General features: G+C 37.2%; 1 protein-coding gene across 1 annotated transcript in view; it reads right to left on the bottom strand.

Annotated features, from left to right (window-relative positions):
* GALK2 (galactokinase 2) overlaps positions 1-16,769 on the bottom strand; it is a 49,538-nt gene that overhangs the window by 12,046 nt on the left and 20,723 nt on the right. The window contains exons 6-8 of the mRNA XM_062584263.1: positions 12,060-12,158; positions 9,370-9,522; positions 4,670-4,880 (exon numbers count right to left, since the gene is read on the bottom strand). Coding sequence (XP_062440247.1) covers positions 4,670-4,880; positions 9,370-9,522; positions 12,060-12,158 — 463 coding nt within the window. The remainder of the gene's footprint in view (positions 1-4,669; positions 4,881-9,369; positions 9,523-12,059; positions 12,159-16,769) is intronic.

A 16,769-nucleotide genomic window follows, 5' to 3' on the forward strand; every position in this document is an offset into this window, starting at 1 on the left:
TTCTGAAGAAACAATATGGGATTTGTGATTTGTACTCTATCGGCTGCACCTACAAAAAGTTTCTTGAAATGAAGTGAAGCTGAGCTATACATTTCATGGAATGAAACAAATGCAAATCACAAGAAATTAAAACAAATATGAAAAGTTGAAAGGAGATCAAAGAAAACTTTAAGGAATAAAATAGCTTTAAGGAATAAAGTTTTCTTTAGGGAAATTAAGGAATCCTATACTTTTATCTGCTCTGTCATTTTGTCACTAAGTTCTTAAAACATTTTACCTTCATTCAGACTGTTTTTGCAGGAGCTAATCCTTCTTCTAGGTCATAGTCTCACTAAATGCATTTCTGAAGTTCAAAGAAGACAGAATGCATCTTGTACATGGAATTCATCCACTGCTAACTGCTTCCTATTGCCGGTCCGTACCTATTTTTCAGAGGTCAGTGATTCTTGCTGACACTTCATGGATTCCCTGCATCCTACTTTTGCTTCCCTGCAGAGAATTTCAGAAACATCACCCCTGAACAACTAGATTGAATTCACTTAAATTCACCAAATGATCTTGAAATAAATAGTGAAATTGTCCAATGCACTAACAGTTCATACGGCAGCAAGAACCTTTCAGTTTGTTAAGATGCTACCAGACTAACATCAATGCAGTTTGTTTAAAATCCATATAAAATCTCTTAAAAGCAAACAAAAATCCTGGGCTATTAATCTCAAACAAATGTGGGTTGGTCAAATATATCGGAGGACTTTACCGTGTGTTTTCTACTCTGTTGTCATATTTTCAATTTTAAGTTTATGAAAATTGTGTAATGAAAGCATCCACACCACTTAGAGATTTTTTTTCTTTTTTATAATTAAACCTTGTGGCTTCTCAGCAACTCTGATTATTTGTTCTTGCTTCAGCAAATTCCTTTCTTTAGGGCTTCCTGTACAATTTTATCTGACCTTTAGCTAAAGACCAGCCACTTCAGGCTATATGTATTTTTTTTTTCTGGTTGCTTTGCAGCTTCTTAAGATATATTTCACTGTAGATTAATGAGCTACACATGGTTGATGGGGCTGTTAGAAATTTACAATGGGGAAAACTCACCAACTTAAAAACTGTGGAGGGGACAGTTCCTACCACCATTACTCATGTTGAACAGTACCTTTCTCTGTTAGGCATCCTGCTGATTGAACATGAAGAGGGTGAAGGTTTCTGACTCATAATGTGTACGAGAAAATGCTGCCAGATGGCTTTAATTTGAGCCAGACTGTGAACCCCCTACCCTGAGTGAGGAACACTTACTCTACTGGGACTGCTCAAGTAGCTGTTTGCAATCTGGCTGTCCGAAAGTAAGCTAGGGGACAAGTCATTGCTGGATTTGGTGACCCATTTAGCAGACACCTGCTCTGAGACTGTGATAACTACTGGTTTAAAGTAGTAAGTCTTTCTCCAGAGAAATGCTAGCTGTAACATGACTTTTGCAATTCAGTGCCCATGCCTGAACTGTGGCATGCCCCAGAGGCCTGCCTCCCCCGCGTGCCCGTTGCGGGCCTTGGCCCACGCAGCTGGGCTTCCTCCTCGCATCTGCAGGGGATGCCCATGCTGCTCCATGACGCAGAGCATGCTTTGCCTGGGGCAGTACCCGGGCCGCCAGGCTGGGAAGTGCTCTCGGGGGCACTGGTTTAGAGGTAATGTTCCTCTTCATAAGACAAGGGGACTCTTCTATTGCACGTGGCAGAACCTCGCGTATCCCTGGATAGCCCGAGTTGGTGATGGTAGTGCATCGAGAAATCCACTTTTCCATACACCTTTCTGTGCAAAGAAAGTTAAAATTGTTCTTGCACCAAGATCACCATAAACTAGTTGGCAACAGGAATGAAAGGCTATTCAAACACCGCACATTGAAGCTACAGCTCAGTTGGATCATTATCCTTCCAGGGGACAAATGGGAGGGCAGTTAAACAGCCAAACCCACACCGAAAATGGATGCCTTTTCCTCCCATAGTAATTCCATTCCCATGTTTAAATGTCAAAATTAGATTACAATTTTATATGGGAAAAGGAAAAATTGGTTTAAAGAATACCTCATTTAGGAAGAAAAAAACATTTTATGGTTAAGGGAATACACTGTTTAACAGAAGAATATCCTTTTGTGGTGAGTCTTATAAATACTTAATGTCCCACAACCACCGCACACTAAATGTTCTGTGAAGCACTCAAGTCCAAGCCAAAATTATAGCATAGTGCACCTTAGAAAGTAATAAATATTATTTGTTCTAGAGATGCTCACAAGCCACAAGTACAATCCATGTGTAAACATTTGCAAGGAGGATTTAAACTCAGGATTTTGAGTTGGCCAAGGAACAACTACCAGAAGGCTCGCGAGGCTTTATGCACCATCTGTACTTCTCCAAACCTGGGGAGCAAGTGGGCTGTGTAGTGAAGATGCTGCAGAAATCCTTTATTACCTGCCTCCTGTCCATACCATTTGTCTTTGAGCTCTGGCATTCTGATTTCGTCAGTCTTACATAAGCATATAAACTTTATATAAGTATACAGTATACATACTTGTTGCTGGAACAGTAGAGGGGAAGGTGGACTTAAGGCTAAAATAATATATCTAAAGCATTTTCAGGTCCTTAAACATAAGACACAATATAAGTACAAAACGTTATTTGTAACTGTCACCAGACTTCGAATAATGCAAAAAATGAAAAATGCTTACAATTTATATTCAGCTACAGAACTGAGAACCAATAAATGATTTAACTAATATATGAAATAGTTAACTAATATTAATAGTCAATATTTAACTAGTAGTTATAACATTAATACTTCATTTCTCATGCAAGTATTTTACACTTTATAGTATTTTATCAGAAATGATGATAAAATGTTTACAGGGGAAGATATCTTATATTGCATGTAAAATAAAGTTCAGTAACATTCTGAAATTCTCCACAGAGATTACTTATCAGTACATTTTCTCTTGCATGAAGAAGCCAGGTTTTGTCATTAAAATATAATGGGAAAGTAGAGGGGAAGAAAGAAAAATATTTTTGTCAAATAGCCACTGCTTTCTCAAAGCCAACATAAAATGTAATTTGTTTAGTGTGTAACAAAAACAAACAGTGGATTTAGATTCCTTCTCTCTGTATCTGTCTTATTTCTTCTTTGCATATAGTTTTGCAGAAATCTGTTATTTAATTTTATATCGTACGTGCAAAGAGGCTTACAGTATAAACCCATTTTAATTGGCCTTATCAAATGAAATCATGGTCATGCAAATTTAAGAGATTCCATTCAGCAAACATCTGCAAACACTATTCTGAGCCACAGTATTAGATTTCCTTTGACTTTCTTCTATTGCTTTTATGCTAGTTTTTCATCCAGGCTTTGGTTTTTGGAAAAAAAAATTAAATAACTTGTATAAACAATTCAGTTCTACAGAACTGTAGAATTTTGTTTTACAAACTGGGTATATGGAGTATAAACATGTGTCAGTCACTAGTCTTATGTTGTTTCATAAAGGGGAGAGTAAAGGGACAATATAAAAGATTTAGAACCCTACAGTTTCCCATGAAAATGTTAGAAAGTACAGGTATATGGTTCAGTATAGTCCTCATATACATACATCACAGTTATCGTGATATCTTTATCCAGATAAAGAGCTGGATAAGATACTGTATTCCATGCTGGTACCCTTCCAGCAGTGTAATTAGACAATAATATAATTTTACACTCTCTCATACCATTGGGACACAAAACAAGCATTGTAGATTCAAAATCTGGTTCCTGGTCAATAAATAATGTTTACACTAGTTCCCTATAGACAGATTATCAAAATATAAGCATCTGTGTGTGTATATGTATATATATGTTATTAATAAATATACATAAAATATATACCTCTCTGAAACCATTCAATGCAAATTAATCACTTCATACATCTTCCCTATTATTTAGTACTATTAGCAACCCTACTGTAATTGTAAGAATGGTAAGAACAATTCTTACAGAAGCATTTAATGTGTGCCCATACTCATGACTACCTGATGTAATCATCAGCAGGAATACATAGGAGATATTTTAAATATTAAATTATTCACCTTCACCAACACTTTTCTAAAATTAAAAAATATTGCCAGTGACAGGGGCTTATTTCTCAGGATATATCTAGAAAACATGTTACCCAGTGCACATTTTATGAAGTGATCAAGTTTGTCATGTCAAAAGTAGAAACACAAGCTCCACCCATACTGGTCTTTAACATCAGTTAAGGGAGAGCGTTCAGGATTCATTTTCATGGTGCTGTCTATCCAAAATGTTTGGTTTTGTTAGAACCATGGTTTAAAATAAAGCCTAGCTTACATTTTTTCTTCCCCAGAATAAAAGTTGGGTTATTTAGAGATGATTCCAAAACAATACAGACTAATGTAAAACAGTAAGTGATCTGCTATTGCTACCATTTTAGAAACAATTCAATCAAAATCAGCTTCACACTATTTTAGGTTAAATGTTAGAATGAAAATCATAAGATCAGTTCTTTCAGTTGCCCCCTAAGATTCTGGGAAACTATTCTGGCAAGACTCCTATGTGCATTACTTTATTAATATATAAACAATTTATGTAATACAAATATTGTAAACTAAAAAAATACTATCTCATATACACTTACCATCTTGTGTGTTTTGACTAAGGATCTGAGTGTGGAGCTCCTCCAGGCTAATTCCCAGGCATTTACAAATTTCCTCTTTGCTGTAAGGCTCAGGGTGAAATACCTCCTCGACAATGGTCAGCATTTCCTCTAGGCTAACTCCTAGCTTGACTTGCACATCTTGGAGTTTCAACATTTTTTTCCAGTCCAAGCCCTTTGACTTTGAGAGAAGCTAAAATTAAAAAATAATAATAATAATACTTTGCCTTCTAGTTTTAAACTAACATTAAATTGTCTGTAAGCAGCATTAAGACTAATACTTTCTTGTCAGTTCTTGATCAGGAACCATCAAAAACCATTTTCTATCACTACACAGCAGATAACCATTACATTTATTTATAAAAGGTCTGTGAATGAAAGATATCTCTCTCCCCCACACACTCTGGTTAGCCATTCTCTGTAAAAACCCTACTGGCATTATTTGTTTGGATATCAGATCCACTGATTCCTCCTTAAAGTTTTCAGCCTTACAAAAAGGTTATGATGGGTCAGTTGGAATCTGCTCTGTTCCTTCGTGATTACTATTAGGCTAATTAGTTATAGATAAACAGATGGATGGATGGATATTTTTTTGATCCAACATGTATGTAATGCTTTAAGTCTTTGTGATGTTTTGGCAATTGTCAGTAGTTATTTTAACACACGAGAGTCCTTAAAGGAGAAATGTCAGAGAGAGTTTTCTGTAGGTCACTGGAATGTGAGGATGTTCTCCTATGCCTAGTGAAAATAGCTGAGGGCTTTCCTCATGTTTTCATGAGGTGGAATATTTCTAGTATTATAAATGATAGGGTATTATTAAGTGGTCATTCTGGAATCCTACTGATGACATACTATCTTTAATTTCAACAGACTACAACAGTGTTAAAAGACAGCTTAGTGGGACTTGCCAAGGTAGTTTTACTGGATTTATGAGTACATGACATGCTTCCAATTCTGCACCATTTAAACTGAGATTAAAGCTTCCAGAAATGCCAGATCAGGCTGTATGTTTGCAGAGTGTTTGAAGCAGTGCAGGAAGACCAAGGAAAGAAATCTTGTTTTGAATCTCTCATCAACAGGGCCAAGATTTCACCCAGTATGTTTTGTTATTCTTTTCAATAAACACAGATTTTGAGCAAGACTTGTTTGAAATCTTTTAGGCCTCAATTCAGAAAAGCTATGTGTTTAACTTCCTAGGTTAAAAAATGCATGGGATTTGCATACATGCCTGAAAAGAATTTGCTTCACTTTGTGCAAAGTTACAGCATAAAACTGGTGGTTTAAACAGGAGATCTACTCAGTTATCTGCAGCAGATTTTACCTTGCTGCTCTCATCCAACTTAACTTTGCAGGGACTTTTCCAGTTTTGCTGTATTGCAGTATATAAAAATTAACCACTTTTGGTGCCATCTAGTGTCTTGTTAAGGTTTATGTGAAACTTAGTAGAGCAGAACAAACAAAATCCAATCAAAAGCCCAATCATATGACAAAAACAGCGTTTTATGTCCAGTGGTAGAGAAAGAAGCAACAGCATTTAGTGGCTAACACAGAAATCAGAGTTAGAAAATTTTCAGGTAAAACACTGATTAGGTCTCTTCTAGCCTGGTTTTCAAAGGCTAAATAAATGGAAATTTCTTTCCCCATAACTTAATCTTGATGTTTAGCACCCCCTAGACTTTAGTATCAGAAACTTAGGGAAAAAAAAAAAATAATGCTCTATAATTCAACAAAATCTTTCTACATTTTTAGTAATTTCTCATATGTATTGTCACATCTATTCCCATTTCTATTCTTGAAGAAAAAAGGCCCATTTCAGATGAGCTGCCTACTGTGGCATTTTACAGAAGAAATATTCTAAATGGAAAGTGACCCCTTCAGACCAGTGGGTAGGGGTTAGAACTTTTTTGCTTACAGCAAAATTTCAATTCTAACATCACTGAGAAAAATGTTAAGGGCAAACAGAAAGCATTTTAAAAGACATCTAGCTGCAGCAACTAGAATTCTAATGGACACAGAACAGAAATTGGAAAAAAATCTCATCTATTAAATGTACAAAAGTAATCCCAATACTGATCCCACAGTTGGACATTTTCCTGATGATCTCTGACTAGATGGATTAAAGATGTGGACATCATTCAGCTGGCTCTCAACTGCCAGGATATAGTATCTCTAGCCTTTGCTGTCCAAGACAGGCACAGTGGAGCACTGTAAGTAACTGTAAGAGGAAAACACACTCAATACATGATAGGACAAATATAAATACAAGAAAGCCTGACTAGGAATAGTTATAGGAATACTAAGCCCTTATATAGCAACATCGCCTTCTTATGCTTTACATCTCTATAATGCCATCTCAGCATCTTTCCACATTTAACAAATGTTAGCTGATTTAACGGCATCCCAGTTTGCAGATATTCTTGGCACCACACTGTAGCTGAAAGTAAAGTGAAACACACGCTATGAAGCATGGGGAGAGCTTAGTATTGACTAATGCTCATATTCATCCTGCAGCTCCTACTGTGTGAGTCTTCTGAAATACAAAGTACATGTTAATGTCCTTTGGATTTGAGTGTTCTGTGGAACATGAGAGATTCTAAACATACCGTTTAATGGAGTATAGGAAAGCACTCAGAGGCTACACCAAAGAGTACAATATAACAACAGGGGGAAAGAATAGGAAAGCGAGAGAATAACGTCCAGAAGAAAAGGGAAGGGAGCATGCCCTGAAAAAGATAAATGTGAGGATAATCAAGAGCTCGCTTGCTGTAGGACAGAGCAATTTCAAAATGTTCTACACTAATGCCAGCGAGGATATGTTGTGTTGGTATCTTTACTGAAATGGAGCTTTCTGCAAAGAGTGTGAAATATTAGAATAAAAGCAGGAGAGGGAAAAAGTCTACCCTAAGGCACTTACTGATAAGAATTTCCTTTAAAACATTATTGTGAGGCCCAGCATGCTACTTCGTAGTTGTATTACCTTAATGGTGCTTAAAGAACTTCCCTGCTTCCACTTACATACCTGCCCTCTTTCACCCCACTGTGATCTGTTCCTAAAGATAGGCTCAACGTTTTTTCCTGGCTCAACATATTTTCTGTGTGTGTGTAGCTTTCTGTCTGGGTAGCATATGTTCAAAAATACAGGTGTATGTTGTTAGTCTCCTTAAAATAATGTATCTGCTAAAGGTACTTTTTCAGAGATTACATCACATGAGCATAAAAAAGTCATCTTTCCTCCCCTCCTTTTGCAGTTTACTACACATGACCAATAATTTAAAGTAATTTAGAAAACTGATGTAATTCATAAAATCTAGCATATGGATCAATATTTCAAAAGGCCTTACGACCTAACACATTTTGTGCTAAGGTTTACCTTTTAAAATAAGACACATACAAAGGTGTCTCTTACGCAAAATTTTCAAAGGAAACTCTTCCTAAAAGAGCTAGTCAATTAAGTGTCCTAAATTAGAAGTTTTTCAAATATGCCAGAACCTACACACAGAGGTTCTTTCTTTAATTCTATTGAGGGTATAAGAATCTTGTTGTTAACTTTAATGACAACAGCTTTAACTATGGTCACTGGTGCTATTATTTGTACCATATCTTATATACTGCTAAAATGCAGCTGTTCTTCATACTAGTGTTTAAAGCCCATTCAAAAAGCCATCTGAAGTTTAGCTTCCCTCCTGGAAAACCATTCCAACCACCACATTTTGAATTGTTTTGTCAGTATCTGATAAACTCTACAGATCTCTTTTTTATTTTTTTTTAAGCATTAACGATGGTAACTTTTCATAGAATTGTTATGCCAGCACATACTCAAAATCTATTTGAGCATTGCTCAGATTTTGACCTGTCTTCTGGCAAGGACTTTCACAGTGCACTTTTTAAAACTTTTGTCTGAACTTTGTGACCCTAATTCTATTCTGTCAGAGAACACTCTGTTAGATATAGTTGCAGTGAATTGGTGTACTTACTCCTCACTTCAATCAAAGAATAACCCTCTCTGTTTCTAAAATAGACTCCAATCTATGTATCCAATCCATGTATCTACATCTTCCTAAACATGGTCTATCAAATCCAGAATGAAAGTGGAACTTGGATTTGTCATATTCAGATTCCATATATTTTAGAGCTAGTTGCAAACTGTAACCTGGCAGCACAACCTAAATGTTTAGCTTTGAGTCAATCCTCTTTAAACTTCTTGCTAATGTATGTGCTGCTATTCAGCACTTTCAGTAATATTTCCAGGTTTCTAACCAGTGGCTTTGATGTACTCTAAATCCTAGAAAATAAACACCTATTACCATATATACATATAAATATGTGACCACACTGGTTGCTTTCCATTATTTGTCATTATTCAGCTTTAATTAGAAACAGTCTATTTTTATTAACTAAGAATATCTCGCTGAAAAATAGACATATTACCACCATTCAAATATAATACAAAATAAATAGAACTGAATCACAAAACCTTCTATATAAGGGCACAGTCCTTATACTTCCATTAAACTCTGCAGGAGTTCTGTTTCTGCACAGATGGAGGCGTCTGGTTCTGGAAAAAAAAAAGCTAAAGTAGCACCTAGCCAGGTGTTAAAGTAGAGACATGATTGGTCAGAAGTGGGGAAAAGCACATACTTACATGAAGGTTTCATTAGAGTTTGACAAAAGCCATACGTTACCTTTGTAGCCAGACGGCACTCCATTACCCTAATATTGTAATGAGAAGTTGCTGCTTTATTCATTTCAATGCAACTGTTAGCAATAACAAACGTTGCTCCACTTGGAAGTCTAACATCAGTTGCCCTCAGAGGACTGAACTCTATCAACTTGGCCTATCGGAAGAAAAATGAATGGTTAGTTTTAATTTACTACTAGCTAACAGTGCACTTAGTTACATAAATCAAATGCAAATTTGCATGTTTTTTCTCTTGAAAAATCCATGGACAGTTAATGAAGGAAACTGACATGAAACAGTGAGAAAAGAGGTTTAACCTCACTGGCCAAGTTACACAGACGTTTCAAACCTTCTCCTTGTAGCTGGATTTTAAAATGTTTCCATTAAGTTTTTGGTTTTTTTCAGAGTTTCGCAGAACCCCACCCAACCTATTTTTCTTGCTTGTTTTAAGACTACAGTTTTTCTTTGATCTACAGAAAAGTACAGACCTGGCTGAAGCTAACGTGTGTGCTACTAGAAATAAGGGGCTTCACATTCCCCTGCCATCCACCAATGCCCATCTCCCTCTTAGTCTGCTGATTTCTTACTAAACCAAGATTCAGTTCACCGAGGCATAGAATGTTAACAAAATTTTAGAAATGACTGGATACAGTTATGTTACCTACAGACAATCAGAGAAATCGACCAAAACGATATATAAAATTGTAGTTACTGTCTCCCTTTTTCTGAGATAAGATTTTCTTGCCTCACTGTGCCTTACACGGGCTGAGTGTTCCCAACATGTTCCCAACAATTTGTGACCTTTTCATGGAATAAGCTAGGAATCCATTAATTAAAAAATTCAGGATGTAATGTAATCAAGAGATTAAATCCACATCTGGATTTTCACTGGGATAAGTTGTAAATCATGTACCCTGCTTTGGCTTTTCAGAATAGTCTGTAATTCTGCAAGCAGGGATGTCTTACTGGTTTTGGCATTATTCACCCCCAGAGAGTTCCTTAAGCAGCTAGAGTGCTAAATAAACAATGACAAATCTGGTTGTACATTATGTCCAGCATGTGTGTTACTCCCTGCCACTGAGATTCTGAACTACTTCACAAAACTACTATCAAGGAAGACAAGCTCGCTTACATTTAAGTATACCCATTTAAGAACTGCTACATTAGATCAGAATGCACCACTAAGCTGGGCCAGTGTCCCATTTCTGACAGCTGCCATAAAAGGACATTTAGAGAGGGTATAAAAATGAGACATAAAAAACGATCTTTCTGTTATATTCTTGCTTCTTCTCAGAAGCAGAGAGTATGGTGGTTATACTTGCACTCGAAGATGCATCAGACTCTTATATTTAATTGTCACAAATAGGCTAATATTCTATCAAGGCATCCAATAAGGTCCTTTCTGAACCCTTTTCAAACTTTTAGCTTCCACAATGTACTGTATTTCTCAATTTAACAATGAATGTTTTGAAAAAAACAAACTTCCTCTTGTTTGTTTTTAACAAGCTGCTTGTTAATTTCACTGTGTTTTTATTAGTTCTTCTGTTATGAAAAACAGTGAATTCCCAATTTACTTTCTCTTACCCATTCAGGACTTTACAGACCTCCAAAATATCACCCTCAAAGATGTTTGTTTCCTGAGCTGAGGACATTTCTTTTCTGATCTTTCCTAATATTCACTTTGCCTTTTGATCACTACCTCCAAGTCTCCATTTATGTGATCCTCTGTATGTCTGCAACTTCCTTCAGCATGGGTGTAGCTCTGTGTGTGCTACTAACAGTTTAAAGTGTGAAGGAAAGGTGTAAAGTAGGTACAGGCAATGTTGTGAAATTGAAAACACGTATGTCTCATGGTGGAAATAAACATATTCTGTGTAATTCTAGGAAACAGCATATTTTTTTATAGACTCATCTAAGATGTGGCATATGGCCCCTAAACCATGGAAATATAAAATCCCTTCAAATAAGTTATAAGCAAAATAAGGTTTTTCATGAGAGGCTACATTAATTTCAATAAATGTATTTTGACAGGTTTTAGGTTCGAATATTGAATTTTGAGGTCCTGTGCATCTTCTAGGGCAGTAGATGGATTCCGTTGTAAATTCCACTGTGAGTACTCATGCACAGCTTGGCAGGTCCTATAGATCACTGCCAATCCACCTTCTGTTACCACATTTAAGACAGCTAAATACCTTTCACATCAGAATCCAGCCACAGAATTGTCTGGTATTAGCAAAACTGGGGGAAAAAATGTCCATTGTCCTTGTAATTAGATCTGGCAAAAACTCCTAGAACTGTTTGGTTATAAGAAGTTTCAAGAAAGCATTTTTGTAATAATTATCCCATTTGCACTGAATACAGGACATACCGAACATTTAGATTTCATTATATGGGAAATATTCTAAGTTCAGTGATAAATTAGCCACGCAATATGGAAGTTTGTGCTCTCCCAGAATATCTTTCTCCACGTCTTTTTATGTTCTCCTCTTTCCATTTCTCATTTCCTTCAAACCTGTCGTACTCAATTGTACATAAGTTTACGCACAATTCCTGTTTCACTCCTATAGAAATAGAGCTTATACTGCTTGCCAAGGTATTCCTATTTCTCCTCTGTCTGCTAGATAAATGTTAAAATATTGTTTTTTTACATTAATTAACAGTACATTGTTAGTTTAGATTACAAAGATCACGTACAGTTCCTTCTTCTGCCAGAAAAGATATTGACTGGTCCATTCCTCCACCTTCTGTGCCGATGTAACGTTCACTCTTTGCACAAATTTCTGCAAGTTCTACCTGAGAAAACATTCAATGTGAACTTTCAGCCAAGACAAAAGATCCTACTTTTACAGTGCTTAGATACAAACTTGTGAGAAAATGAAGGAGAGAAAGGTAGACCTCTGAGACCATTGTATATTGCATAGTAAGTGCTGTAAGCTAGTATCAACCAAGATGCCACATAGTCCCTTTTTCCTTTTGCTCTGAAAGAAAAGAACAAATTATTCAGCCTCTACTGAGCCTATTATAGTCCAATGCTTTTCACATTATTCTAATTTAGATGTTCCACGCCAGTAGTTCTCCCCCCACCTTCCTCATTCATCTCGCCCCCTCTGCCCTAACAGAAAATGATTGTTGATTTATTAATTGGATTTATCTATGTATGCATCTTGGCAGCTTATAGAATGATAGCAAGTTGTTACCTTATACTACACTAATATACTGGCTCCATAATCAGAGATTAGGTATTGAACCTAACTCAGGAAATCTTTCTCCCTGTAAATACTCCAGTCAGTGGTGCTTGTCATTTTTCCTTGAGATGCAGTACTTTTAGTTTACATTGTTTATCTGATATGATTTGTAATTATATGTGATTCACATTCTTCTGTGACATTTTAGGCATAGCTTACGTTCTGATACCTGGAGGTCAGAGGGTAATATGGGTGTGCAGAATATTAGTATCACAATTGTCAAAAATAATAAATACACGAAAGCTTTCAGCCATCAGACCAAGAGAAGTCTTGGAGACTGTTTAAAAACACAGAGTATTCACAAGGAAATAGGTCAATAGGAAAGCATGTTTCCATATACCACGGCACCTACCGCTTTGTTTCATTAAGTGCAAGGTAACCACAGGACAGCTGTGAAAAGGCCTTTAGAAAAGCAACAGCCCATTTTTTCAGTTTAGTGGCAACATCAGAGTCAGATTCCCCACTAAAGATGTAGCATCATGTGACTTATAACAAGCTAACCAGCAAAGCAGGGACATTAACCAGCACACAACTGTAAAACACAGCAGATAGAGGCAGTAAATCACCACACCAGGAGGGAGGTATGTACAGTGCACCGGCCTGCCCACTCGCTCCACTTCTGTAACGACACCACAGACAAACTTGTAAAATTAGTGCTCAGATCAATGTAATCAGGCTGAACCACTTGCAAATTCACAAACCGCTAATTTTCTCAGCCCACAATGGAGAAATGCTCAATAAATCTTAGGCTGATAGGAGGAAGCTATCGAACGAGCATTAACAAAGTTACTCTAAATGCTACACAGACCGGATCTCTTTGAATCAAACATCAAGGGAGTTGAGACTGTCATCAGAGACCCATGCTGGTGTTTCTGGTTAAGCAGATCCACTTACAAAACTGAAAAGAACAAGGATTTATCCACCTTATACGGATGCCATACAGTGCTAAATGACCACTTAAGACCATTAATGAGTGAACATGGAGGGCATAAGAAGCAAAGATAGTCTCTCCTTTCCTGCATTGCTTTTGTGTATTTTAAAAGGTGAGCAGAAATAATGCTTCTTTTATTTTCCTGAGAAAGTATAGAACGGTCACACATTTGATTTTTATTTCTTTTTAACAAAAAGTGATATCCCAATACCTAACTTCTGCTGAAGGCTGAGTTTATCAAGGTTTGCTTTTCTCTCTCATTGGAGAACTGCAGGTCCCACCTCTGGTTTGAACCTTAGATCTCTTACCCTCATCAATGGAAGTTTAATATCCAGTCATCATGTGTCCCTAATTCACTAAAAATTGGAAATAATTTTGAATGAAATGCTACTATATAGGACTCCCATACGAATGTAACATTCCTCTTTTTTTCCATTTAATGATAGAAAATATAGCAACAGTTCTATGGAAAATAAAGAATAATCCTCCACACATGCAGCATTTTCTAGATGCTCCCTCCTCTCTGCATATGAAGGCATGCCTATTTACAAACATTTTTGCTGGCATGTGGAAATGCAGGCATGTCTCAGCCAGTTCTACGAATCTGCCCTTTGCCCCTCTGAAAACAGAGCTGATTCTGGCAGCCTTTGGCAGGATACATCAGACTGAGGTTCATGAATATTATTCATTGGCAGCAATAGAAACTTCTCCACATGGGTTCATACAAGACCGTGCAAATGGTACGTGCATGTTTAAGTAGGAGATGTGGCCCTGCAAAGCTGGCCTGAAGGGCAGCTCCGGAGGCACTTTCACTGTCCGTTCCACTCTTGGGCACAGCTGCCTAAGGTACTGCATTTCATTTGCAATTGCTGGATAAAGCTTTGCAAAACTCAGAAATTCAGCATTTCACCCTTCACTTAGTCTGGCTGCATGTCATCTCCATATACAAATCAGCTACTGCTTGACTGCTGAAATCGTTTAGATTTTCTGAGTCTGGGCTTATTAAGTAAATATCAGGAGTCTTGCAGAGGAGGAATGTTCACAATTAGGCCAGTGCCACTCCCCTGTCCCTTTACGTGGCCGGGTGAATCGTGCCTGGTTAAGCACTGGGCCTTGCTCCGTCCCGGCTCACCAGCTGTCCAGCTGCGTACGCCGGGCTGACGGCGCTGCATGAGCTTGAGCAACCTTTGTTTTGAAACTCGGCAAGGATTGGCAGGACCACCAAGTAGTAACTGGCAAGCGTTGAGAAGAACCCTCTCCACAGGACAGCCCAAGGCATCCCTGAAACATTACTTGGTTTCTAATTTAAACAGGCCCTCGCTGACACAGGCTGGCCTTCAAATACTAGGATGAGAAGCACATGAATGGAGGGGAAATCGTCATCTGTATAGAAAGCATTTTCTACTTACTATTGAAACAAATGGGCAAATGTTTGCCTTTTTGCTAAAACTAATGAGAGGACAAAGTTCAGAGGAACTGAATTGAAACATTGGAAAATAGTGTGAAGACTCAGTTGGAGAGCCTTGTGTACATACTTAATACTTGGAAAAAGACAGTCATATGACTGAAACTGTGAACCGAATGTCAGAAGGTCTGGGCACAATTTCTAGCTCCACGTTAAGTTTCTTGCAAGACAGGGAAAGTCCCTTTAACTCATCATGGCTTCGTTTCCTCAATAAAATGAGGAGCATCTCTTCCCTCCTGGTAATTAGTAATCACTACTTGGGATTTTTAGATGATAATGCTGTAAGTATGTGCGACTTCATTACTAGAAGCTGAAAAAAGAGAGATTTTTCTAAACCAGATCTCAGACTTACAGCTTCTACATAAAATAATGGACCCATAAAAAGGTCCTCAGCAGGCATTACTGTAGAGCTAGGTGAAAGCAGATGTTTGTACTTCACAAAGCAAAATGTGAAATACCGAGGAAAGAATAAACCGCACATAGGCCACGCTTCCATTCTGTATATTCTTATCCATACAAGAGTTCACCCCGTAGAGCTAACCACAAAATGCTCTGCACACCTGAGACTCATCAGAATGGTTTCCCCATCCCTAAAGCTTTATTTCAAAAATACTAATAAATCATAATTTAAGTCTTCATAGAATTTTACAGACTTCACTTTAAAACACTCCAAAAGGCTACTGTTACCTTCAATTTACAGACAGCACAGATGTTTACATGACTTTAAGTCATGTCGATCAGTCATAAAATTGAAATGGGAATTCAAAAATCTCCATATTTCCAATATTGTGGCTTATTTCTCTAAAGAATATAGTCTCAGAGAATCCTTTGCAGGATTGGTTTAAAATCTTTCTAAGATGATTGTAATGAAAACTGGAATAAAAAGATTTTAAAATCAAAGTACAAATAGGTCTGAACAGAAGCATTGTAACTCCAGAAGAAAAAACAACTTCATTAAACAGATGAATCAAAAATTTCCTTCTCCCAACAGTTCTGTGATCCACATATGCTAATGTATTCTGATTTCTGTATTACTGTTCCAGGAAAGCTGTTCCAGCAGGGCTAGCTACCCCAGGCTATCATTTGTGACTATCTATCATGCAGACAGCAAGTCCTAAGCTGTCATCTACAGCAGGTATTAAACAAGCCATGTGATATTTCTGACATAATAATTAAAAAAGTAAAGCCCAAACAACATCAGAAGATATTTCCCTTAATCTCATCTTTCATACAAACAAAAAAAAATCCTCAGGCAAGAAGAAAAACACATCTAATGCTCATGAGTAAGTAAGAGGTTGTCAGTTAGCAAAAATATATTAAAAGCCTTGGGTCAGAATACAAATATAGAACGTATTAACATAAAAGCAGCCCTAATGGGTCAGACCAAAAGTCCAGCTAACTCTGTGTCTTCTATCTAAAAGCAGCGTCCTAGTATGAGAGCAGGACTGAGTATAGATGATATTTCCCCACAACGCTCTCAGATTCCAATTACTGTTTTGATGAACAGCTTCCTGAGCTGAATGTGAATTCTGCACGTTTAGTGACCTGTACTGGGTTTCTTGTATATGAACTCACCAGACTCGCCTTAAACCCATTAGCATTTAGAACATCCAGAAACAAGGAATTCTACAACATGTTGGGTAAAGAACCATCTCCTTTTGTCCATTTTGAACATGTACTTGACTAGCTTCATCTGATGCCCTCTGGCTCTTATAATACAAGGGACAGCAAACAATTAATTCCTATCCACTGCATCAATTACA

This window comes from Rhea pennata, chromosome 10 (genome assembly GCF_028389875.1).
Source record: "Rhea pennata isolate bPtePen1 chromosome 10, bPtePen1.pri, whole genome shotgun sequence".
Classification (NCBI taxonomy): domain Eukaryota; kingdom Metazoa; phylum Chordata; class Aves; order Rheiformes; family Rheidae; genus Rhea; species Rhea pennata.